The sequence below is a fragment of the Micromys minutus genome, assembly GCF_963924665.1.
Source record: "Micromys minutus genome assembly, chromosome: 1".
NCBI lineage: Eukaryota > Metazoa > Chordata > Mammalia > Rodentia > Muridae > Micromys > Micromys minutus.
In genome coordinates, this window is record NC_137969.1 from 197,363,306 (window position 1) to 197,390,871 (window position 27,566).

The 27,566-nt window shown below is 39.4% G+C and overlaps 1 protein-coding gene across 3 annotated transcripts in view; it reads right to left on the minus strand.

Moving 5' to 3' along the window:
- Nucleotides 1-27,566, minus strand: part of HEATR5A (HEAT repeat containing 5A) — a gene marked incomplete at its 5' end in the record, with an annotated part of 91,344 nt that overhangs the window by 25,336 nt on the left and 38,442 nt on the right. For 2 of the 3 annotated variants that reach the window (XM_080931568.1, XM_080931567.1), the window contains 12 exons: nucleotides 317-498; nucleotides 1,549-1,785; nucleotides 5,907-6,086; nucleotides 7,654-7,789; nucleotides 9,878-9,904; nucleotides 12,187-12,356; nucleotides 13,428-13,617; nucleotides 15,981-16,137; nucleotides 17,737-17,924; nucleotides 18,699-18,804; nucleotides 21,718-21,893; nucleotides 21,978-22,141. In XM_080931568.1, coding sequence (XP_080787694.1) covers nucleotides 317-498; nucleotides 1,549-1,785; nucleotides 5,907-6,086; nucleotides 7,654-7,789; nucleotides 9,878-9,904; nucleotides 12,187-12,356; nucleotides 13,428-13,617; nucleotides 15,981-16,137; nucleotides 17,737-17,924; nucleotides 18,699-18,804; nucleotides 21,718-21,893; nucleotides 21,978-22,141 — 1,913 coding nt within the window. The remainder of the gene's footprint in view (nucleotides 1-316; nucleotides 499-1,548; nucleotides 1,786-5,906; nucleotides 6,087-7,653; nucleotides 7,790-9,877; nucleotides 9,905-12,186; nucleotides 12,357-13,427; nucleotides 13,618-15,980; nucleotides 16,138-17,736; nucleotides 17,925-18,698; nucleotides 18,805-21,717; nucleotides 21,894-21,977; nucleotides 22,142-27,566) is intronic. The other variant, XM_080931569.1, reaches the window with a different exon arrangement.

Here is a 27,566-nt window from a genome sequence, read left to right on the forward strand (position 1 = left end):
TTGGAGCCTGATTATTTACTTATTTACTGAGTAGCTTATTCTGACACTTTGTAAAAGATTTTCCTACTAAAGACTCCCTGTTAAAATCAACCCTTAAGAATATAAACTCCTGTTTTAGTATATCATTTTGCTTTTACTTGAGGCTTTATAAAATGCTAGCTATTAGATTTGTTCTACATGTTTTCTGTGCAAGAATGGTAAGGGCTTGCATTAGAAGAGAAAGTCTTACGTACTAAAACGTGACATGACACTGTTTCGTAGATTTTTATCAGTGTTGTTTAATCACACCAGAAAAGTTCCAACAGAAAATGCTTACGTTGGCTTGATACTGTTCTAGAATCACATGACCTGGAAACTCTGGCTCTGCAATATCGGCAAATCGTCGAATGACAACTAAGAGTGTGTCAAGGCCAGAGAGACGGAGCTGGTCACTATGGTCTGTGGCAGCCATAAAAGCCATGCGAATTAAGTCAGCAAGATGGAGCACCAAAAAGTCATCTAGATAAAAAAGACGTTTTATCATGAACAAGAACAGGTTGACACTAGAATTTACATTATGTGATAATATTCTCTCCTTATTTTATAGCTTAGGTTCTCTAGTTTGTTCTGTTTCATCCTCTGTTAAATAGACTTTCAGGCAAAATTTAATGTACACTCAAAACCAAAAAATTTTATAGAGCTATTCAAAAGCCCAAAGCAGAATTGGCATCCTTTAGGAAGGAGAGTAGCAGTTTCCTTGATAAACACGTCATCTAGACTGTCTGCCAAAAGCACAGTAATTACTTAGCAGAGCTTGGTCTGCGATGAACTTGGCAGTAACTTATTCTCTTTATGTCAAGTTAATGCCAAACTAAGAAACAGAAATAAAGTCTCTAGAAATAAAAAAAAAAAAAAAGGTAATTCCTTTCATTCCTGAAGCACACTCTTGCTATAAAAATTCTGAAAAGGAACAAACAAACAAAAATCATTTAAAAGTGGCCCAGTAGTGTTTCTGGAAATCAGCGTTTACCTAGAAAACATGAGACAAACTCAGAGTTGGAGTCCACAGGAAAAAACTACCACATCTTAGTAAAAGCCAATTACAGTCTCAGTGAGTATGGGAGTCAGGGAGCACTAGTGAATGGCACATATGGGAATCAGGGAGCACCAGTGAATGGCACACTGATTTCGTGTTGTTAGCATCTAAAACAATACTCATCCCAAACATATTTCAAAATAAAATGCTTGCTTGAAAACTATTAAAATCAATATGTATTCAGACTGGCAATACCAATATCTTGACTTAAAAGACTATGTTTACTAATGTGCATGTGTGCATGTGCATGTAGGTATCATGCACATGTGTACCACAGTGCATGCAGCCACCAGGAGGCTATAGGTTCCAGGGATTAATCTCATACTTTTTATTTATGCTAACATAACACAAATCACAGCTTGCTGAGTACACTGCAGGAGGCCTGTCCATCGAGGAAGGCCCGCACTGCTCTGCTTTATTGTGAAATGGAAACCACAGCGACAGTGCTTTATTTTTATTGCCTTGCCACTTACTTCCTGCATCCCTTTTTTTCATTTCTTGTGCTAAAGCAATGTCAAAGTGAGCGCGGTCTGCATTTTCACACTGGTTGATTATTCTGCACACACAGTCGGCAGCGAAGACTCTGGTGGCCCACCGAGGATTACTGAAAGGGTGTGGTTTGTCATCGCCTCTGGTCAAAACCGAGGCATCATCACCTCTATCGCCTTCTTCCTCCTGCATTGTGTCCACGCAAGTTACAGCGGTAAAATCTTCACCAAGGGAAACATGAAATCATAATTAGCAGGAAGATTCCACTATTAAAGAACACAAAACACAAATCCAAATGCAGACCAGAATTACTATTAATCAACCTTTATGATAACTTAAAATAATTAGGTCTCATAAGCACTGGTAACAATGTCAGTTGTCACGCTGATCACACATTTGCTGTTACATGTGTACCCCCACCATCATACATACACACACATCAGTAATAATGAAGTTAAATTACCACATGCTTTGATAATTATCAGTCCCTTGCATGAAAATGACTACACTTAATGAAATTCAAAATCAAATAATGAGGCTGTGAACGGAAGGTTCTCAAACCTATTGAAATAGAGCACACACGTGTGTACACGTAGACGTGTACACGTAGACACACACATATACACATAACTTTTAAAATATTTTTGTTAGGCCATTCACTGTTATTGTTATAGCTTTGAAGTTGTGATTTTAGCCATCAGTTAAAGAATTGACTCATTAACCCTTTCTTTTGAGACAGGGTCAGTTTTGAACTCCTAGAGATCTACCCTCTTCTGCCTGCAGAACGCAGGGATTAAAAACATAAATCATTCCTAAACCTGTTAACTTGTTAGCTGCTAACCTTACAAACCAAATGGAACAAATGCCATAAAACAAAACAACTTTTTCTTTTTGGAGACAGGATCTCTCTGTGTATCCCTGGCTGTCCTGAAACTTGCTCTGTAGTCCTGACTGGCCTCAAACTCAGTGATCTGCCTGCCTCTGCCTCCTGAGAGCTGGGATTAAAGGTGTAAGCAACTATGCCTGGAGTAAGACACTATCTTTAAAAGAAAAAAGCCCACAGAAAGACATTTTCCCAATAAGAAAGAATGGAATCAAACTACAGAGTATTAATGTAAACCAAAACCAAAACCAAATCCAACAAACAACATCGACAGAATAAATCAGACCTGCAGGATCAGAAGTCAAAGTAGAAGGCAGTGTCTAAAGTCTCCTGCCAGCATATGTCAGAACTACAGAGAACATGGCTGCACCAAGAGCAGTCTGCTTGAGCCACAGACCCAGACACTGACCTTTCAGTCCCACTGTGCCAGCAACTTGCTCTTCAACTATTATTTGCACATGTGATTCCCCGTTGTTTAACATCCACTATGACATGTATGTGGGCAAAGAGGAATCCTGTCCACTGTTGGCAAAACTGTAAACTGGTACATAAGCTGTGGAAATTAGCATGGGTGTGTCTTACACTAGAAGACAACCAGCAGATGGCCCAGCTATTCCACTCAGGCACAGACACCCAAAGGACTCCATGCCCCAGCACAGACGTGCCTGCTCAGCAAGTTCACTGCTGCTCTGGCAGCCCAGCAGCTCATTAGCTGGTGAATGGGTGAGAAAACGTGGTACATACACACAATGGGGTTCTACTCAGCTAGAGAGAAAAATGGCATGATGAAGTCGGCAGGAAGACAGATAGAACCGGAAATGTACTGAGTTGACAGAGGCCCAGAAAGACAAAAGGCTGTCTCTCCTACGGGTCCTAGTTTCAAATTTCTAGATCTGTTTGTTTAATTTGGAGTGTCTGTAGCAGCTAGAAACCCAGAAAGGGCCCATGAGAGGGTGAGGGGAGAAGAGTGGGACATATGCCATGTGAAAGTAGAGGTGGGAAGTATTGGGGCTAAAGAGTTGAAGTAGGTATAGTAGATGCATATCAGGTGAATGCTCTTCTTATATGTTAAACGGTTGTGCATTCTCGTGTGTGTGTGTGTGTGTGTGTGTGTGTGTGTGTGTGTGTGTGTGTAAAGGGGTCTAAATGAAGGTACTTTGCTTATACTGGATGATACCACTCCCAGGTGTCACGGGCTACTGAATGAAAATCCAGTGCCAGGAATGGGATCCGAGATCCCCCTCTGAGTTCTCAGGTACGGGATCTGAGATCCCTCTCTCTGAATTCTGGTCAAGGAGGTGCCAGAGGCAAAAAAAAAAAAAAAAAAAAAAAAAAAGAAAATACAACTGAGTCAGGAACCTCAGGGAGATGAGTCTAAAATCAAGAAGGAGCATGGTGGGGCACACCTACAATTCCAGCCCATAAGGCATGGAGGCAGAAGGAATTAAAAAGAAAAAAGAGAGAGACAGTAGAAAAAAAATCAGTCTAATTATGTATGCACTGAAAAAATTATTTTGACATAGAGTTACATGTGGCCCAAGTTGGCAGTGAATCTTCTATGTGGCTGAGGATGGTCTTGATCTTCTAATCCTCCTATACTACAGGATAGGTGGCTTGTCTTCTTTTTCTGGGGATTGAATTTGGGGCCTCTCATGTGTTAGACAAGCACTCTATTGCTAAATTATATCAGACCCTCAGCCAGAAAAAGCATGTGCTCTTTTTCTTTTAAAGTAGACCTCCTCATAAATCTTAAGTTGCAGACAGTGGATGGTATGAAGACCAGCTACTAAGAGTCAAAGCAGACAAAACAGAACAAAACCTAGAGGGATTTCAAAGTACCTTCTCCCTTAACACATCTCTGTTAACTAAACTGGAAGGTACTGAAACACTATGAGAATATGCAGATTTTAAAGCTAAACAGATGATTGTTAGTCTTGAATATGTGTCTTCAAGAGAAAATAACATGCTTTTTAATACGATTCAATTCTTAAATTTTTAAACTTTTTTGAGGCAGTGTCTCTCATGTATCCAAGGCTGGCCTCAAACATACTAAGTACCTAAGGATGGCACTGAATTTCCAGTCTTGTTGCCTCATCCTTCCAAGTGCTGACATCATAGGCATGTGCCGTCATACCAGTTTGTTCTGAGGTCGTCTTATGTAGCCCAGGCCGGTCTCAAACTCTATGTAGCTGAGACTTCAGAGCACCTTGAGTTCCAGAGCTTTCTGTCAATATCTCCATGGGCTGGGGTCGCAGCTATGCACTCTGGGAACACTGAGGATCTGGGATGCTATTCTTGGTTGTAAACCTGACTATATCTGGAATTACCTAAAGCCCCAAATGGAGGACATTCCTGTGGGGTATTCCTGCTTTACTTGAAGTAGATCCACTTCCAATTTGGATCTTTGATGTAGGAAGACACACCTTTAATCTAGATCTAATCTGGACCATGTCTTCTGCAGAAAGCCTATATAAGGGCATGGGAGAAGAACACGTTCATTCTTTGCTTGCCTGCTCTTGTCTTGCTAGCAAGTCCTTTCCTTCACTGGCATGAGAGTCTACTTCTTTAGAATTCTGTCATATACTGAAGATCAGCTGAGACATCCAGCCTTGAACTACCCATTCATAGTCAAGCCATTGTTGGATTAGCTGGACCACAAATCATTCTAGTAAATCCTCTTTTATATATGTATATGTATATGTATATGTATATGTATATGTATATGTATATGTATATGTATATGTATATGTATATGTATATATATATATATATATATATATATATAGATAGATAGATAGATAGAGAGAGAGAGAGAGAGAGATAGAGAGAGATTCATTATTTAAGTTCTGTTACGGTAGAAAACCCCGATTAACACAGCATCTAACACCATGTGAAATTAACATTATCAACTGTGGGGAGACCAGATGCTCAAAAATGTCAACTATGGAGGCGGGGGCAGAGGTGGAGGCACAGTCAGGCGGATCTCTGAGTTTGAGGCCAGCCTCCTTTATAAGGCCAGTTCTAAGTATGGTGGTACACATTTTTAATTCAATACTTGGGAGACAAAAACCAGGTAACAGTTTGCTATGAGACCAGCTTACATAGTAAGACTTTGTCTGAAAACAAACAAACAAACAAAACCAGAGGCTGGAGAGAAGGTTTAGCAGTTATGAGCACATACTATTCTTGAAGAAGATTCAAGTTTGGTGCCAGCACTCATATGGTAGCTTATTACCCCTGTAACCCCAACTATAGGAGATCCAACGCCCCCTTCTGGGCTTTGAGACCACTGTTCTCATATGTGCATAAATCTCACACAGTCATGTATACACACAAAATTAAGAATAAGTCTTTTTTTTCAAAAAGCCAAAAATTGTTACAGAAAAACATTTAAGACATTTCCTACTAGGTTTCCTTCTTATGATTTTGATGCTGTAACTGGCCACTCCCAGTACTTACCAGCGGATGCAGCAAGCACATCTTTACAAAGCTTTAGCCAGAGGGAGAGCTTCTCCACCGCCATAGACGTCAGCATATGGTGTAAAGTCTCTCTGATATCCTGGCACAGGCTTGCGTCTGTCTCTCTATCTAGTAAGGCTAGCAGTGCCCCTTCCAGGCCCACTTCTCTGAAGTTAGCGTCTGAGGAGAAGAACAGGGGTACTCAGTATCAGAAAACAGCTGCCATATGGGAAGCACACAGTTCAGAGGTTTTCAAACACCACACATCCAGTGTGCTTTAAGGTGAGCTGAGATACTGTGCTCAATGTACTGAAGTTGATAGTAACTCACAGCTGATCTGGGATTATTGTGATCCTGTATAGGATCCTTAAAACACACACACACACTATTATCTCTCTCAAGAGTTGATGACATCAGGCTGTCCTGATGTTTCAGTGTAAAGATCTTGCTGCTAAGTTTGACCCCTGGAACTTTGCCTACATGATGGAAATGAGAGGACTTCTCCGACTTCCATATATGTACAACCCCCCACATAAGAAATAAATGTAATGAAAAAAAATTAAAAGTTGTTAATGTTACGCTAAGTTAGGTAACTATCATCCAATTAATGTTCAATATAGCAATGTGAGTGTGTATGCACATGAAACCTCTTATTAGAATTCTTTTCCTTGGTCTAAAGTTAAATTCAAACAAATAAGCATAATTCTTCTTATTCTAGTGTAAAGGCTCTGATTTGTTGGTGTTGGATGCTACTGGAGAGTGAATCCACCTATGCAGGTAGTTTTTTCAAAATCTAATATTTTTATTAATTTTTAAGAAGTTCATAATGCTGTCCCAATTATGGTTATTATTGCAGTGATGAAGCAACTTGCAGAGGAAAAGGTTTATTTGTTTTACATTTCCACATCATAGTTCATCATCAAAGGAAATCAGGACAGAAACTCAAACAGGGTGGGATCCTGGAGGCACAAGCAGATGCTGAGGCCATGGAGGGGTGCTGCTCACTGGCTTGCTCTCCATGGCTTGTTCAGTCTGATTTCTTATAGCACCAGGACCACTAGTCCAGGGGCAGCCCCACCCACAATGGGCAATGCCCTTTCCCATCAACCACTAATTAAGACAGCGTTCTATAGGTTTGTCTATAACCTGATCTTAAGGAGACAACTTCTCATTTGAGGTTCTCTCCTTCCAGATGACTTTGGCTCGTGTCAAGCTGACATCAAAGTAGCCATCGCACACACATACTCTGTTTTACAACGGAGGAAGGACAGAAAAATCTTTTAACATGTAGCAGGACTTATGCCCATTTTATTAAAATGTTATTTTGATGGAAGGCAAGCATTTATGAAAAATTATTTTAGGATTAAATCTAATTTATTTTTAAAATTCTTTGAACTGTTTTGGTGTCTGGACATGGACATGTATGGTAGCCAGAGGGAGTGTGGGAGTCAGGTTCTCCTTCCACTGGAGTGCTTCTGAGGATCAAAGCTGGGACATCAGGCTTCCTGGCATGTGCTTTTCTTCAGGTATCTTGCTGTCAAGAACAAGCCTTGATGTAAGTCAGGGTCCATGAACTTCCTATCAGTAAAGGGGTTGTAAAGACAGTTCATGAGAACACAACTTGGAACTTGGAGTCTCAGATGTCTAGTTCAGATCTGGGGTAAGAACTAATAGGTATTTCTGACAAGTTCTCACGTGACATGTGCATTGCTACATGGAAATGTACAATGCTGAAGAGAAGAATCACCTGCAGCAGGGCCCCTGCCATCCCTGGCCAGCGTGACAGCATGCTCTGAAACCTCAGCTGCTTCTCTCTGCACCAGCTGCCGCAGACACGCCAGAACCGCTCTTCTTAGCAACAGGTAGGGGCTGCAAAGATTCACCTGAAAATGACATTTGGGGAATGAATCTAAGATTCTTGGTGGCACTCAGTAGTCTAATACATATAAGATCTTGGTGTCATTCAGTCTAGATTCACTGGTATCCTGATTCTTGTTAGCTCACTAATAGGCTGGACTCAAGTTATTAAATGCAGTGAAACTTCAACTGTTTTATAACTGCAACTAGAAACAGCTTAAGAAATAATACACATACTAAATTATGTGATATTTGTACACACACTTGAGCGAAGGGTCGACAAAGCTAGATGACAAAAAGTCTGGGTAACAGCGTTGAGACAGAGACTCCATCTGTACTCACACAGCTGTGATTGCGATTCTCTACAGCATGCGCACAACTGCAGCAATGTCGGCAAAACAGCACGGTGTGTGTGAGCCCTCCATCCGTCACTCACTGGCTGTGTGACCCTGCGCAAGTTATTTAACCTCTCTGGATCTTAGCTTCCATGGAACTGATGTGAAGTTAGCTGGAGTTTCAGATGGCTGTGAGCTGCCATGTGGATGCTGGGAATTGAACCCAGGCACTCCGGGAGGCAGCCAGTGACACTGAGCCACCTCTCCAGCTCCTCAGAAAATTCTTTAGCAACACTAAAGAGCAACAACTTTTACGTACATGTCTTCATACATGTAACATATGTCTATACATATGTAATACATGTAAATTACAATGGGTTTGGCAGCAGCTTTATCTACAGCAAATGATAAACTTAGCAATGTGTTTCAGATGACTATTTACAAGTCAGAAGTTTCTGGATAGAAATTTTTAAATTTCTTTCTGAGTGAGAATTTTGCTATGTAGTCCAGGCTGTCCTTGTCCAATCTTCCTGTCTCAGCCTTCTGCTTAAATAACTACATGTACAACTATGCTCTGATCATAGATACAAATTCTTATTTAATGATCTCTTAAATAATATAAAATGTAGTTTTCCTTTCATTAGACTAGTTAAGACCAATTTGGTATGGCCTACAATAATTTTTATGATTTTCGGGGGAGTGGGAGGATGAACCCAAAGCCTCATATGTATCTTTATGGAGTGTCACCCCAGTGCCCTATGTACTGTCATAGTGATTTTCAAGTGAAACTTGAGAAAGATGGTACAGCTAAGGTAGTGTTCTGATGATTTGGTGTACACGGCAAAAACAGGATCGAAAAGGGTGGTGCAGGTACTGTCCACCATATAAGAAATAAATGAAAAAAAAAAAAAAAAAAAACAAAAAAAAACCAAGGCTAGGTTCTCAAGTTATAAGCCAAAGATATTAGGTAGGAGGGCATCAGTGAAATACAGGGGAGGAATTAGCTTTGTAAGTATTTTTATTACACATCCACATTTCAAACTTAAAAGTGGAGGAAGAAAGATGCCATACACAGAATCCTCAAGGTAATGTCACCACAGTCAGGTTTAAGAATTTCTACTATTAGAAACTAGTATACAAGATCACACAGAAGTTAAAATATAAAGAGTAGGTTTACTAGTGCCTAAGACTACTGTTGTAGTTAATGTCAATTAAAAACAGCATTTTACATGAAGGATTTAAAGAAAAATGAATGAATCTATTAGTTGTTTAATTGGAATTTTATAAGCATGTAATACAAGGAAGATGCAACATTCATTCAGGGTAGTTAAACAATCCTTTTAAAAGAAAGCATGCTTAGGAGTACTCTTTGTATGTTTGGTAAAAGGTTGGGCTGTCACACACAGCAGACAGAGGCTTCACATTGCCATGTCATTCTCTAGCATGTCAATGGGAAAAGGATTGTAGGCTGGGTTAAAGCAAGCAAAGCAGGCGGAAAACAGACATCAAATCAAACTGTAATTATGATTTCTTTCTGAAATGAATACATTAAATCAAAACAATGCAAAATTCAGTGCGAGGAGTGAGCACACTAGCTGGGGAAGGTTAGGTGAACACAGTATTAAATAAACACCACGAAACATGCTGTGCATACTGGGCTGTGCATTAATGGTTAGCTTAAACACAGAGAAACAAAGGAAAACATCTGCAACCAAAAATAATACACAACACAGCACTGCAAATCTCAACAAAGTTAGGAGTCAAGGGTCAGGGACCTACCAACACAGAATTATCCAACAAGATTTCCTGCACAAAAACAAATGACAGACCAGTCATGACAAAAATCAAAAGATAAATATTAGGACGACTAGACAACAGTTAGCAGTGTTCTGAAATAAAGATTGAGAGTTATCCTTCAAATTGGCTTAGCTTCAGTCTTACAAGATGGTTGATTACAAACATTCTACTTTCTAACTTGATAAAGTAAGAGTTGAGCTAAGACCTTGAAAATAGATGAGTTACAAATTTCAGGATATAAGGACACTAACCAGGCAAAGCCTGAGTGTCCACCTGACCAAGGACACTTTCTGCTCTTACTGTGCCTCAGATTCAAAGCAGGCCCAGTAGACTTACCTGTGGGAGGGGTGAGCTAGGCTGTATTTACATGAATGTGTACAGTTCACCCCAGCACATTTAATTACACATCCTTTTATTTTAAAACTGAATGTATTCAGAATCGATGGTGTCGATAAGACCAAGTTCAGATGGGAGTGGAAAGCATGAATTTGAGGGTAGTCTCTAGTGCAGGATTCTGCCCAGTGATGACATACAATATTGTAAAATATAGTAAGCTCAATCTAATAAATTTAGAATAAAATTTAGAATAAACCTTTACTCCCTATTTAAATAAAGCAATGTTTCCATGTTCTTAAAGTCAGATCAACTTGCAATAAAATGGAATATTTTTTTCAGTAACTGAGTTTTGTAAAAACTAATCTTCTTGGGGAGAAATTGTCCTTGAGTGTTAAAGACAAAAATCCTTTTCCCTGCCATGTCCCCAACATGTGATTGACTCATCAGTTAGCTACATCATCTTTTAAAAGTTCTATATGACATTTAGCATCAATAAACTAATATTATCTATTACTTAAGATATACCAATGCTATTTCAATGAGTGGTCCATATATTATTATATCTGGCATCTGTGTAATGCTTGTGTTTAACAGATGCAGTAGCTGAGACTAGGGAGGTTTTGGGACACAGCTAGGAAGTGACAAAAGAATGGTTATGATTCTGTCATAGAACTCACAAGGGTAATAAAATAATGAAGATGGGAACTGAAAAAGGAATCCAGGAGAGGAGATTACACCAAGCTATGACTACATTTGGTAAACTGCTTGATGCTGTGGTTCTCAGACTGTCTTTTAAAGATTTGCTTTAATGATGCAAACATCATTCTAAAAAGATGGGCTAATGTGAGAGCTTAAGATGTTTCTTTTAAGCTCTGAATACTACATAGTTTGCCTCAAGCTTTAAAATGAATGGACTGCCTTCATGTGGGTCCAACAGGGTGACACTGTTACACATCACCTACAACATTTATGCTGGAAAACCATACAACCAAGTTAAAACAAAATAACAACAAAAAGGACTTGCAAATAACATTTAGGTAAATCTGTAACTTTGTGTTAGATCATATTTATTGCTATCCTGGTGCTCAACTTTTAAGGCAAGTCTAGATAGACACTGGTCATGTTCTAGAAAGATCATAAAAGCAAAGAAGGTTTATGAACTTGGTTGATCAGAACTTCCAGTTGACTGGCTTTAGTTTTTTGCATTTGTTAGACACATTATAATGACCCAGATATGATATATATGTAGCCAAAACATCTTTCCCTCTCTATACATGTGTGCGTGTTATGCATGCATACGTGTGTGTGTGTGTGTGTGTGTGTGTGTATGTTGGTAATGCCACTCCAAGAGCATATGGAGTTCACAAGATGGCTTCTAGGGTCCTACTATATTACTCTCTGCCTCATTCCCTTGGAAAACCATGTCATTGAGCCTAGAGTTTGATATTTCAATGTCACTGGTTGGCCTGTGAACTTGGAACACCAAGTTCTATCTCAACTCCCTGGTTATAGCTCTGCTTTTTCATGGGTGCTGCAGTTGAACTTAGACCCTCCTGCTCACAGGGTAAGCACTCTTACCCACTAAGCCATCTCCCCGTCCTCACTTATCCACCTGTGTCAGAACTTTGGATATATTTAGAACAAAACACAACGAGACCACACCGGTGCTCCAGAATGTACACTGGGTACAGTAGCATAGGCACAGAACGTGTCTTGATTAATGAGTAAATACTTCAGGATTTATGCTCAACACTAACAGGAAAAAAGAATCCATGTTTGAGAGGCTTAGAGATAGATAGCAGAGGTAGATACATGAAAGTGGTCCTCTCCTTTCTAAAACTGACTGAAAGAAAACAGTCACACATATAGCACAATTTACACAGCCTAGAAGCCAACTAAATTGGAATAAGTTCAAGTTTCAGAAACCAGAAACTCACTTAGACTTTCATACTCACACAGAGGCAGCTGACCAGGCTGGACAAGTTGACGTGTCGTGGAGCAAACATGTGAAGCTGCTGAAGGCAAGAGACGGCCTGAGCTTGGACCAGGCAGCCTGGATGGTCCTGCATCACCGCACAACCCAGCAGACAGGAAGTCCTTAAGGCGGACACGGAAGTATTGTTACCTAAAATAAAGAGCCGAAGTTTTTTAGTAATTAGCCTATAAAACCTAACTACTCTTTAAATATATATAAGGATTTAAAGTCATTAAAATTTCTTCATAGATTTGTCAAGTCAAAGTTCTACCATAAAAGCTGGGGCACCGGTCAGTGTATATGCTTAGCATGTGGGAGGCTTTTGTTTTTTAAGATATGTTTACTATTTATTGCATATGAGTACAATGTAGCTGTCTTCAGACACACCAGAAGAGGGCATCAGATCCCATTACAGATGCTGTGAGCCACCATGTGGTTGCTGGGACTTGAACTCAGGACCTTGGGAAGAAGTAGTATGTGCACACACATGTATGTACACACACACACACACACACACACACACACACACACACACACAGGAAGAATAGTAAAGTAACATACTGGTAGACTATTTTGTTCTTAATCTTTTACTTTGTGTGTTGTATTTGGGTATGTGAAGGACAGAGAACAACCTGGCAAGAAGTGGTTCTTTCACTCCATGTGGAGCCTAGAGCTGAAACTCAGGTTTTTAGGCTTGGCAAGAAGTGCCTTTACTTGCCAAGCCATCTCATCAACCCAATTCACTTGTTCTTAATTGAAATGTTTATTAGAAAAACCAAAGACTATTTATGGGATTTAACAAATACACATGAAATATAAAATGTGGTAAAAAAGTAGAATTCGAAATTGCTAGTCAACTTAGCGCTGCTAGGATTATCTGAGTTATCTTCATACATTATAATCATATGCCATGTAATCTGAAGAGATTTGAATATTTGAAAATTTGATTACTTATTTCAGGCAGAGTAGTTCTTTATGCTACATACCCACACAATACTTTATGTCTGTCACTGTAATTATGGAGACAAGTTTTTTTAAGGATATATCCTATCTCTCTAAATATGGCTTATGTCTTTCAAGGTGGAAGACACCAAGCTGATGGAATAGAAACCTTCATCTAACAAAACACACTGAATGCTTCTTACATGCTAAGCGCAGAGACTAAGCCTTAAGTCATTTCTATGTGTATATTCTTCTTGAATCACAACACAGCCTGCATACCTTGTAGCTCTGGGCCTAACGTGGTAATGAGGGCGTTCAAGCATCGACCAAGACTCTGGTGAACTTGCACATGAGTTGGAGGCACATTCAGCAACAACATGACAATGAGCGACAGGGTAGACTCCACGTGCATGTGATAGAGTGCGCCAGCAGAATCAATGGTCAGTGACAGAGAATGGAGTGCCCAAGTCTGCAAAGACAGATGGAAACAAAATGTCATAGCAGCTTCACAAAACACAAATCACTAAACTGGTCTTTGTTTTTAGCAAATTACAAAGCAATTGACATCAGGGAATGGATGTGCCACCACCAATCTGAAAGAGAGTTGGTGAGCTCTACAAGTTTAAAAGTCTTTACAAAGAAGACATTCATTTTATACCATCTGTGTGAGTGCTTTGTCTACATGTACATATGTGTGCCACATGAACACCCGGTGACCACAGAGTTCAGATGAGGGTGCTGGGTCCCCTAAAATTAGACTGGCAGATGGTTGTGAGTGGTCGGAACTGAACCCAGGCCCTCTGCATGAGAAAATGCTCTTGGCCACTGAGCCATCTCTTTAGTCAAGAAAATCCTTACCTTTAACATGAAATATAAAACCAATTCAGACAACTGTCAAATTTAGAATGCTATATCTAGAGATTGCTTAGCAGTAAAAATTCCAGGACAACATTTTAGGTAACAGCTTGGAAAAATCTAGTTTGTTATATATGCCTTATTATTCATATAAATAATAAAAACAAAGAAAGCTAGACAAAGCTACTCTAATTCCACCTATGTAAAAATATAAAAAAGAAGGAAGAAGTGGGGGAGTAGGGGAGGAAGAGGAGGAAGAGGAATTAGAAAAAGAAAAATGGAGGAGGACATGGATGTGAGTAGGACTAGTTGGAAAAAGGGAGAAAATCAGCGATGGGGACAAGAGATTAAAGGGAGATGTTATGCTCAACATACATTATATACAACCGTGATACAATTAATATACAACAATTATATACAACAATTAAATATATAAAATTATATACAGCAATTAATATACAACAGTAAAAACTAACATGTTAGGATTATTAGGCAAGAGGAGGAAGAACAAAAGGAAAATCTTTAAGTTAGGAGAACAATGGAAGCAGAGCAGACAGGCACCTGTAGGAGAGGTCTGTCTTGGGGACAGTCACAGTCTTGTGTTGGCTGGGAAGCTGGCTGAGGGCACAGTGGTGCAGGAGGATCATGATGCCAGCCTGGGCTAGTGAGACATGGCTTCAAAACGAGACTAAAGTGAAACAATGTGCCAGGGTGGTGGTGGCATGAGCCTGTAGTTCCAGCTCCTCAGGGGCTCAGGCAGCCTAAATAACAGTTCAAGGCTAGGATGGAGAACTTAGTAAGTCTTTGTGTAAGAGTAACAGGAGTCAGGCTGGAGGAATGGCTCAGTGGTTAAGAGCACTGACTGCTCTTCCAGAGGTCCTGAGTTCAATTCCCAGCAACCACATGGTAGTTCACAACCATCTGTAATGGGATCTGATGCCACTTCTGGTATGTCTGACGACAGTTACAGTGGTACTCATATATATAATAAATTAATTAAAAAAAGAGTCACAAGAGTCTGGGATGTGGGTCATTGGTGAGAACTTGGCTGTTGACATAAATAAATGGGTCCTGGGTTCAATCTCCAGTCCTGAAAAAAAAATCAAACCAATTCAGACCAATAAAGAAAAACAAGCATGAGAGGCTGCCGAGCTTCTCAGCAGAGAGGCTATACAATAAGACATTTTTAGACAAGTCTGGTTTCACAGCCAGGAAAGATTGGAAGAAAATAATTAAAACATAGGGTCATTTAGGAAACTACTATAAAAATTTCGGGTCATACACAAGTGGGAAGAGAAAAAAAAAATAAACAAAAGAGAATACCCGAGAGGCAGAGACAGTGTCACCGATGACATGTTCGAGGCCAGCCAGAGCTATGTAGTAAGACTATTGTAAACAAAGTTCCAGGACACAGAAACCCTGTCTAAAGAAAACAAAACAAAGCACCCCACTATTAAGCGAATAGAAATCAATCCAGATTTGATTAAGATGGCAGAGGAATGGTGAAATTGATAGAAATGGGCAACATACACGTATGGTGTACTGGTTAATGTGGGTTTTCAGTGTCCAGTCTGTTCATTTGTTTGCTTTTTAATCTCATTCGATTTATTAGCTTCTTACTATGAAGAAGTACTTTGCTTCTGAAAGCAGATCTCCTCTAAGGGGCTGCATACCGTCAATTACCATGAGGACCAAGTATGCCAGTGAATTTGGAAGAATGCTGCACAGTGGCTAGTGCCTAGTTAACTCAGATGCTCTTAGTCTAATGAAAGAGTTATCCATTTTTCAGAAAGGATACTGATTGTTGTTGACTTTGGGTACTCACAAGTATGAGTACAAGAAATACTTGAATTCTTAAAGCCTATCAAAGTTCAACAGCTTTGACATTTAACACAGAATATTAGTTGTTAGTGAAGACAGAATATGAATCATGGACAAGTCATGGATTTTGAGGAGAGTATCACGTAAAGTACTCACCTGTACGTCAGGAGAAGTGCTGTCCTGAGACAGGGTATAAAGGACTCCAATGCAAGAACTCAAGTGCTGAGGCCCTGTGCCCCCTAAGTACCTATGCAGAGATCCCAGAGCCAGTGAGTGGCCTGTTCTGGTAACCACATCTCTCGCTGACTTCAATCTGCACATATAGAAATAAAAATAAAAGCAAGCACAGAAAAGACAAACCAAAGAAAACTCATGCATGTATGGGCTCAGCATGTAAGGGCTGGTGACCTAAGGTCAACCCAGAACTCAATCTGCAGGAGAGAATCTATTCAGTATATTGTCCTCTGAGCTCCACATGCATGCTGTGGGAGAGACACACCCACATATACATATGTGTATACCATCACATATACATGAACAGCCAACATCACACATACACATCCTTCTATATGCATTCACACACACAAGTACCCACAAACATACATGTGCACCACTCACACATGCACAACATACATAATAAATGAAAAAAAATATTTTAGTGAATGTAACTTTTACATAAACAAACTTTTCATAAGAATAGCTAGAAAATTAAGACATACATTTATTATAAAGGAATGAAACATTCTGAATTGGAAATGTATCTTTTCTTTTGTTTTTTCTTTTTTAATTTGAAAATGAGGTCTTACTGTTAGACTAGGCTGGCTTAGAAATCAGGGAGATACGCCTACATCTGCCTTTTGAATGCTGAACTAAAGGTGTCACCTCCACAACCCACCATTTTTTCATCACAACCACTTCCGAGATGTGTATACTGTACATGACATATATACATACACTGATTACATACAACATATATACACATATATATTATATATGACATAAACACAGATACATATGTCTTATAAGGTTGGTATTAATACTATTTATTAGGTCACATTTTAAAAAATGTACAAGGGGATATTTTAATTCCATTATGTCAGTTTAGAACCATTATACTAAAACTGTAAGGGAAGATATTATTTCCTGGGAATTTAAGTGTATTTAGGCCCTTCAGCTCTGTGTCCCCACAACCAGCCTGAGGCTGTGTAATCACTGCTGCCCTTTCAGAGGACTTTAAGAGGCAGGTGAGCTCCCACAGATGACTACTTAACGCAGCAGAGGGGAGAGCTGAGCCAGGGCCAGAGTGCTCACGCCACCATCACAGCTACTAACCAGTCTGTCTGTTTACAGTGAGCTCATAACCATCAGCTCTATGGAGTCAGAGCCTTGCTATGTGGCCCGTGCTGGTCTGAAAGAAAACTGGTGGCATTCGGCTTGTTTCTTGAGTTTTGTGAGTATGCACTACCACCCTATCACGCATAATCATGGACTTTATTTTCTAATTGTTTTAGTGTTTTCCCTTAAACATTCTTAAATAAGTAAGACTATATTATTGACCACCTCTTTAGAATAGTTCGAAACAACCAGCTGGAAGGTCTGAGTGGCCTTTCCAAAGTCACAGAAGTCAAGAGCGGCCTTCTCTTATGGTCTCCAGTCTATGGCTCTCCCTACAGACTTCTGCTACTTATCTGTACTCTAAAGGACAGTGGCCTAAAGTCTATTTATTGATGAGCAATTACAATGCCCATATGTCCACAGTGATCATTCTTCAGACCAACAGGGCTTCTTTCGTCTGAAAACATCCAGTTAAATGTTTTTTTAAACTACAGAACAACATCCTTACTAGTTCCATTCAACAACAAACTATATCCCACTTGTTTAACAGCCCACAAACATTAAGAAATTGACTTACTTGTCAAAGCTAACTTGAGCTAATCCAGCAGTAAAGGCTCCATCATCAACCACTTGGGCCAATCTAGCCCATGCTTCCGAAGCTGCACATCTCAAAAGGGGGTTGGGACTTTCTAGGGCTCCCAACACTAATGTCAGGACAAGTCTTCTTACTTCTGGACCTAAACTTTGTTTAGAGCCAGCCACATACTAAAGTGGATGAAAAACAAATAAAATGTACAATTACAGCTAGTTTTCTGATCTAGTGTGGAATGCATATTCTTGTCAATCAAATATATTCATCACTTAAAACAACAACAACAAACCAAGAACACAGAAATCACTAATCGCTATGTCCATAAAAATCAATGACTAATGAGTATTATTGAAGCAGTTGGATTTAGACAACAGCCCACCAAAGCCTGACCTAGGATATCAGATTTAGTCAGGTAAAGACATGGCACTAAACCAAGGTCAGTTGCTAACAAGGTTTGTTTTATATGGAGAAAAAAGTCAAGTGAAATTCTCAATCCTGAGACATTTTCATCAGAGATTAAGAAAAACGAATAATAAATTTCTTCAGAAGCATCAACATAAACCTACTTAGTTATTATAAAGTATTCCCACATAGCAAGTATTTATATGAATTTAAGTAAAATTACTGTGATGGTTTGTATATGTTTGGCCCAGGGAATGGCACTATTAGGAGTTGTGACCTTGTTGGAGTAGATGTGTCAATATGGGTGTGGGCTTTAAGACCCTCATTCTAGTTGCCTGGAAGCCAATCTTCTTCTAGCTGCCTTTGGAACAAGAGGTGGGGACTCTTAGCTCCTCCAGCCGCATGCCTGTCTGGATGCTGCCTTGATGATAATAAACTAAACCTCTGAATCTGTAAGCCAGCCCAAATTAAATGTTGTCCTTATAAGAGTTGCCTTGGTTATAGTCTTTGTTCACAGCAGTAAAATCCTAATTAAGACAAATTACCTTCAGTAAGTTAGAAATGGCAGAAACAACATGCAACTGAACTGTTTGCTGACGAGCTCCTTTGGTGTGCTTTATGCTGTTCAAAAGCTGCTCCAGTATCAGAACCCTGAAATCAGAAGCAAAAAGAGTTAAACACAGCAAAGATTATAAGGTCAAACCAAGTAGGGAGCAGGTAAACTCCTGTTTCTACTGTTTTTTTGTGATAACTACTAAAGTGAGAAACTATTACCCAACACCTTGAAACATTTTAAAAAAAGCAACATTACAGCCAATAGAAAAGTATATTTATTAATCAGCAGGGAGGAAAACATTATTTTGTGAAAAAAATTTACAAATGTCTGTCTTAAAGATCTTTTCCCCTTGGGAAAATTCAGCTAATTCAGTACCTATAATTTGTATAATTTTTTTTTTTTTGTTTACTTCCCCTAGTCTATTTTTCCTGAAACATGGGTAAACCTGGGAAAAATGGGTAGTACTTAACATTTTAACAACTCATACTTTATGGAAGGGAGGATGAAATGGGGGGGTTTGCAGAGGGGAAACTGGGAAAGGGGATGGCATTTGATATGTAAATAAATAAAATAACCAATTAAAAACCCCTCATACATAATGCTCCTTCACTTGCCTGTGATAGCTGTGATTGTGGAAACACATTCCAGGAGCTGGTGCTATGGCTGACTTCCCAAGACTGTGTGCTAAAGGCTTGTGGTCCCTAGCTGAGAGTCCAGGTAGAGTGGGACCTATTGGGAGGTTTGTGGATCACTAGTATGAAGTTAGAATTGGACCTCTTCTAGGACCCCTTGAATCAGACTCACAGAGGCAATGATCGATGCAAAAGCAAGAGGAATTTTATTGTTTCAACATGTTGGGGTCACCCTGCTTCAGGAGTGAGACAACCCTGAGCAGATTCTAACAGGGGATTATATTGATTCTAACAATTGGGGCAGAATTTGAACAATGGTAACCAGGCAGGGTACTACTATGTAATTTTGGTAGAGTGAAGCAACCTTGAAACTGACTCAGCGTACTGTTCGGGACTTTCCAAGGGGGGTTAGTTGGGAGTCACAGGTGGCTTTGTGTGACCGTTTGGCTTGTATCTGCTCCAGGAACTAAACTGGCTTTATCCTTCCTGAAAGGAAGGAGTCTTTGTGCTTGGAGGTTTGTGGTGGAATTTTCTCACTGACCTTAGATTGACCCCACCTATGGCTCTCCACACCCTAAGTAATCAATAAGAGTATATTTAATAATCAATAAGATTAGCTCTGGGTTACCTTTTTCAGTACCAATAATTTTAATTTTAAATACATAAATACATGTAAAACTGTATTTTAAACTTGAGTAACCCCTTAGCAGGTTTCTTCATAACTATTCAAACATAATGCCAATCATGGTAATAATAAAATGCTTTGAAACATTTGAAAAATGGGTACTTTCTGTTTTTCTTTTATTTGCTGATATTTTGTTTTTGAGACAGGGTCCCCCTGTGTAGTCGAAGCTCCACTGTAATTGAAAATTATTCTGCCTCAGAGGTTTAGTGCTGAGATTATAGGCAGGCATCGCCTACTGCCTAAGCATGGACATGTTAATTAAGCCAGTTCTTATCTAGAAATACAGAAACAGAACACATAAAGAAAAAGCATCTAGAGTACAGAGATGGCTCAGCCAGCAAAAATATGAACTCAATGTCCAGTACTCATGCAAAACAATGGTGGCCTTGTGGTCACAGTGCTGGGGAAGTGGACACAGGAGGACCTCTGCTGTTGCTCCACTGGGCTAGCTCCAGACCAGTGAGATTCTTAATTTAAAAAATTAATAGATTGTGATCTGACAAATGAACCAGTGGCTACTGTCTGACCTCTACAGGTATGAACGTGCACCTGTACACACATGAGCACACACAGACCCGTCATTAATAAGAGCCCAAGGTGGGACAATAGGAGACTAGAAACTTATTCTCTCCTATGGTTCTCTAAGGACACCCACAGGAAGCCACTAAGTTATAACAACCTACTTCCTGCTTCTGATGGTATCCTGCAAGGCCATTTCCTTTAAACACACACACACACGCACACACACACACACACACTCCTTCAAACTACTGCCTATCATTTTTATTCACTTAAAATTAAGACAAGAAAAATAGCAAATAACAGGCTTTGTTTTGTTATGCCTGAACATTTTAATTACAACAAAGAAAACCTTTTCCCAAACCCTGAATATTTACCATAGTATTACAACCCAGGTAGGAAAAATGATGAGCACAATTTAAACTTCATTAAATGTAATAAAATTAAGAAATGTTCTCTTTGACACTCTGCCTACATGATGTATGAGACACTTTCCTGGAGAAGAACAGTTACTCTGTTGTAAAGGAAAGGATATTCTTTTTATCAGAAGGCCGGCAGAAGATGTAGGCTATTCATAAACAAATTGTATCAAACTTGCTTCAGAAGTAAATTCCTGGCAAGACTATTGTTCAAATCTCCTCTAAGAGACTAAGGTAAACTTTCTACCTAGTTGTTGTCCACCAGGAAATGATTAGACAAAGTGACAGAATGAAAGTCATGCTCCCAGTCAAAAGTCCTGTGGTCTAGAATGAAAGGCCGGGAAGGAGGGAGAATGAATGGGATGAACCTGTACTGTTAGTTCTGAAAACTCTGGGTCAGTGTAGCCACTCAGTTTCTCTGAGAACAGTATCTCTTGAGTAGTGGACTTTGATCCCTGACGTAGGTTCATGCCCAGGTGACCTGGTTAATTGAGAAATCAATAATTACTCTGTGGCATTTTCAAAACCTCTGCTTCCTGTGTGGTTGAATTATGGTAAATGCCATCAGGTCTGGTTTGCATTTAGTAAGTTTGTATCAATATTTGCTACATAAAAACAGACTTTATCTCCACCTGTTGGATGAGACACTCTTAGGTTAATGAGGTCACTTGATGTCATCCCTTTTATTCACAGTAATGAGTTCACTGAAGTGAAAGTCAAACTTCAGGATAAGCAATTACTGAAGAGATTTACCTTTGAGCTTCATCCACGTTAGCACAGACAACCCCAAAGAATTTGGATGCAGAGCTAATAACAGACAGTGCTGGGGGCAGGGGCTTGGGCACAGAGTCTCCTTCTACATCCTTCTCATAAATAGAATAAGGGTCATATTCTAGACTTCCACAGGCAATGCCATTGCCAAGCAGGAGCTACATGGAGGAAAAAGTATACAAGGGTTAAAAAAATCATTCAAGACAAAAAAAATCTCAAGAATTATTTTAAAACCACCATACCTGTTCTTCAATAAACCTATGGTCAGTCTCTTGCAGCAAAGGATTTAATATTAAAAGGTCATCTGGATGACAAAGGGCTGGCAGTAAGCATGTAGATGCTGCCACTTGGGTATCAGGGGCAGTCAGTTCGGCAGCCAGCTCTTTGAGGATAGCACAGAGGTCCCCTTGAGTCAGAGAAGAACAACGATTAATAATTTAGTACTAGCTTTTATCCTTAGAGTCTGAGATAAGAGGAAAGCTCAGGCTGAGGGCTAGTCTGCACTGACCGTGTTTAAAGTATGACAGCCTAAGACTTTATTTCCTATCTTTGGCAACTGCATTACACATGAATAGCTCAGTTGTATGTCCGCTTCTTCCAAGGCTAAGAACATCCGGCAAAATGATACAGTGAAGTATATGCTCTTAGCAGGAGGTGCATGTTACCATTGTTTAAAATAGAACTATATGAAGAACAAAAGTGATGATTCCAATTCTCTCATGCCTTAAGCATATGGATAATTGTGAGGCTTAAAAGAAAAGAAAGGGGAAGAAAAGAGCAAACTAAACAGTCAGCCGAGCATGGGGCACATGCCTTTAATCCAAGCACTTGGAGTCAAGGGCAGGAGGGTCTCTTTGAGTTCAAGGATGGCCTGGTCTACATATTAAGCTCTAGGACAGCCAAGACTATATAGAGACACTGTATCAAAACAAAATAAAACAACAAAACAAGACATGATACTTGCCCCACATCTACATGTTTCTATTTTACTCATTAGCACTAGGATAGCCTAGCAAGGTTGAATATTCCCTTAATTCCATCTACATAGGAGGCCGACACAGGAAGATTACTTGAGCTCAGGACCTGTTTGGAAGCCTTCCTGGATATCATACTATAATCACAACTCAAAAAAAGAAAGGCAGAAGGCAGGAAGAAGTTGGTTTTAAAAAGAGCTGAAATTGAAAATATTACACATTTATTATAAAAAAGGTGAAACATCAAAGGAGACAGCAGTGTTCTAACCCACGCCGCCCCTTCAGCATGTGCTCAGCATGACTTGCACTAGAACAATCCTAACTCACACCTATCTAGCATCCTTCATGCTGCTCTGAAGTTATCCAAAACACTGTATCATTTTAACCACAAAAGTATGATCACAAAGTTATGAGCATCTCAGTTTAAAAATAATCTCACCACCATAATTTCATATTTTAAAAATCACTAAACATCAAATATGTACTCTGTACTCAAATTCCCAGTTGTGTGATGTGATTTTAAGCATGTTTCTATGATAGAATCCAGATCTATATAAGGTATACATGTTACAGCCAGTTGAATATCTTGTCTCTTTGAATCTATCTTCTATATGTTTTCTTTCATTTAATTCATTTAAAGAAACATTATCTGTTCTATATTTCTATTTATCTGTTCATACATTTATGTTTATATATAAAACAACAGATAGATAGTCTGGATTTTGATGGTGATAGCTCTCTGGTACAATTTAATTTGAAAATGTGTTATTCTTTGTTTTTTAATTGGTGGAGGACCTAACGGTAGCACTAGGTAGAGGTGATAGGCAGTTCTGTGTTATATACTAGCATTTATGAGACAGCTGGAAATTTGGGCACTGTACAGATATTCGATATTTAGTAGTTTTTAAACATGAAATTTTGGTAATGAGATTAGGTTTAAACCTTTAAAAACTTTATTGTACTGCTAAGCATAACACTAGTAACAAAAATTTATTAATGATAATAGGTGTTGTAAAACATTCTAATAGCTTAGGAAAGAGCTCTCTTTTAGGAAATGTTGTAAGATCAGATGAGCCAACAGAACAGTGTATCACTGTCAGGGATCTTAATGCTGTAAGACTGAACCTAGGCAGCCTCGCTAGAACCAGAGCACCTAACTAACTACTGTGCTGACCTGCACACTTGCACAAACTGTGTTAAGGTGGTGCTGGGATGGGCCTGCACATACTAGGTAAGAAGTCTATCACCTGGATTATAGTCCCCAACCTCTTTACATTTTGAGACAGGTCTCACTGGTTCCTCAGGCTACCTTGACTACAATCTACAGCACAGTCCGTGTCTTAACTCCGACCCTGCTGACTCAGCTTCATACTTTGGTGCTGCCTGGACTGGCTGATGGATTTATAACTCTCACTATACTATGAGGGTAAAAAGCAGTTTTCTAAAAGATGCAAACAAAAGCATTATCAACCTTGCAGACAGAACCAGATCGGGCAGAGGGGAGGCAATGAGGGCTTAACACAACAAATCAGAGTTGAGTAAAGGAATGCTTTGAGTCTAACTACTATCATATAACACCGAGAAGAGTGAGTTTGCCATCAGTACAATGCAAGTATTTCTGTTGCTACAGCTAAGTGTGAAAATAGTGGAAGTATTTCTCAAAGGGATTCTATGCCTAACTGATTCTGAAAAAAGTACCTGTCTACATCAACCTAAGATAGCAAGTAAAACTCAAAACTTTATTCCACAGCCATCAGAAAACTAAGCTAGTCATTCATTTGCTCTCTTCTTCTCTTTTTTCTGAGTTAGTCTTACTCTGTGGTTTACGTTAGCCTTGACCTTGACCAGTTCCTTCTGCCCCTGCTCAGAAAAGCTGGGATTACATGAGTCACCATGCTTGCCCAGAATTACTCTTTGAAAAAAAAAAATCATTATTTGGTGAACTATTATGAAGAACTTTATTTCAGTTCTTAAGAATGTTCTATGTAAATGGGCTGGAGAGACGGCTCAGTGGTTAAGGGCACTGGCTGTATTTGCAGAGGACCCAGGTTTGAGTCCATGGCTCATATAGCAGCTTGAAATCACCTGTTAACTGACAGTTCTAGGGAGTCTGGGGTCCTCTTCTGATCTCCTTGGGTATCAGGTACACACATTTGTGCACAGACACACATGCCGGCAAAACACTCACATACTTTAGAAAACAAAAGCCTTCCTGTGTAAAAATGTCAAGTTCTTATTTATACATCTTTTATACGTCTTACAAGATCTATATCTGACAATATGTTCCAACAATTGATAAGACCCCAACTTTATAGCTATTTTCTTTCTTTTGCTTTTCAAGACAAGGTTTCTTTGTAGCTCTGGCTGTCCTTGAATTCAGAGATCCGCCTGCCTCTGCCTTGGCCTCCTTAGTGCTGGGATTAAAGACACATTCGGTTCAACAGATATGCTCTTTTTTTTTTTATTTCCTTGGAGCTTTATATATATGTTCCACTTAAAACAAAATTCCTCTCAAGTGGTGGCTTGAATTGAGAGTGTCACAAGTCCTTTTAATCTCCCCTTCCCCCTGCCTTTAGGGGTGTGAGGTAAGACCCAGAATTGCTGCTTCACTGAGTGTTATTTGCATAGGAATCCAGCCAGCCCCTTCAGCCTTGATTTTTTCATCTACTATAAGACCCAAATTGAGTTTTATCTATTTGAGGCTCCCATGAATGAGACGAGAGATCGAGGATCAATGCAAGAGGTTTATTCATCCAGTGCACTGGTGTGGCCTACATCCAGAGGAGAGGCCTACAGATATGTTCTTAATCCTGTCCTTCAAACAATGTAATTGAAGGGTCCTTTCCTTTTGGGTTAAAGAATCAGAAGTCAGTGTAGGCTATTATTGCCCTATGAGTTACATTATATAAAAAGCCAATGGATTTGTGTGTAGTTGATGTGCCTGTATCGATGCATGGAGGTATGCATTCGTATGTGACAGAAGAGTGCTCCAGAGGTCCATATTGGGTCTACCTCAGTTGTTCTTCACTCTACTCAAGAGTCTCACTGTGTAGCCCTGGCCGGCCTGCAACTTGCTATGTAGGCCTGGCAGACCTTGAACTCACAGAGATCACCTGTCTTAGCCCCCTATAAAGGCACGCAGCATTACACCTCGCTTTCCACCTTAGTTTTTTAAGACAGGGCTTCTCTCTGACCCTGAAGCTTTACTGGCTGGGAAATAAACTCTAGAAATCTACCTGTCTCTGCCTCCTAGGAATGGACAAAGGTGCACGCTGTTTTGTCTGACTTTTTCATGAATAGGGATCCACACTCAGATCCTCATACATAGTAATTAGCAACCAAGCCATCTCCAAAAGACACACATTCACATTTTTATTATGGTAATAAAGACAGAATCCAGGGATTCAGTATTTATCTCTATTTGAAATAGTTTAATTATTTTGTTCTCTGTGGATTATTCAAAGTATTAAATAGAAGATAAGAGGCTAGAGAGATGGCTCAGTGGTTAAGAGCACTGATTGCTCTTCCAGAGGACCTGAGTTCAATTCCCAGCAACCACATGGTAGCTCACAACCATTTGTAATGAGATCTAATGTGTCTGAAGACAGGGCGCGCGCACGCATGCATGCACACACACACACACACACACACACACACACACACACACACACACACGCACGCACGCACACACACACACACACACACACACAAAATCTTTAAATGCAAAAATCCTTAAGAAAAAACTTTCTATTGCTATAGTTGCAAAGATGAAAAAAAAGTGATTATTAAAATAATCTCAAATTCATTGTTAAAGTAAAAAAAAAAAAAACATACAGCAGGCAGAATAAACAAGTAATATATACAGTTTTTCTTCTCAAACATTACCCAGTGGAACTGGGCTTATCTGAGGTAACTCAAGCTTAAGAACCCAAGTCTGATGAGCTGTCTTGAAAAGGTTTGGTGATATTTGCCCTGCACAATGCAGGTGTGGTAAGCACTGAGCTTGTTCCCAAACAGTTACTTCCACAGAAGAACATCAACTTTCCTGTTTACCATTTGTTATGGTTTGTATATGCTCAGCCCAGGGAGTGGCACTATTAGAAGGTGTGGCCCTGTTGGAGTAAGTGTGTCACTGTGGACCCTCATCATAGCTGCCTGGAAGTCAGTCTTCTGCTAGGAGCCTTCAGATAAAGACACTGAACTCTCAGCTCCTCCTGTACCATGCCTGCCCGGACTCTGCCATGTTCCTGCTTTGATGAACATGGACTGAACCTCTAAACCTGTAAGACAATTAAATGTCTTTATAAGAGTTGTCTTGGTCATGGTGTCTGTTCACAGCAGTAAAACCCTAACTAAGACATCATTCTATAAAAACAAGACAAACACAACGAGGACAGATGCAATTTCTCACCAGCTATGAGCTAGGCATTCCATTTAGCATGTGCTCTTCTAACCTCACTACCTCCTGATACTTGTTCTTCATTACTGTTTCACAGCTGGGAAAACTGAATTTCAACAAAGTTAGGCATATTGTTCAAGGTCTCCCACTCAATTCATTTTGAATTCTAATTTTTTCTTCCTTTCATGAATTCTTTAATTCATTATTTAAAGTTATATAAGGTCACTTTCATGCAAGTTTGCCTATAAACTTGAAACTCACTCAACACAGTAATTCATATTATAATTTTCTATACTTTTTATGAAAATAATATAAAACAATAGTCCATAATTATTTTTATAAAATAAAAATGATTATAAAAATCATGTTTTAAAATTCACATTAGAAAAGTAGATAGACTCTAAAAAGACTGAGGAGAAATTAAGAATTTGGTTTTTTTTGAGAAATGCATAGTAGGT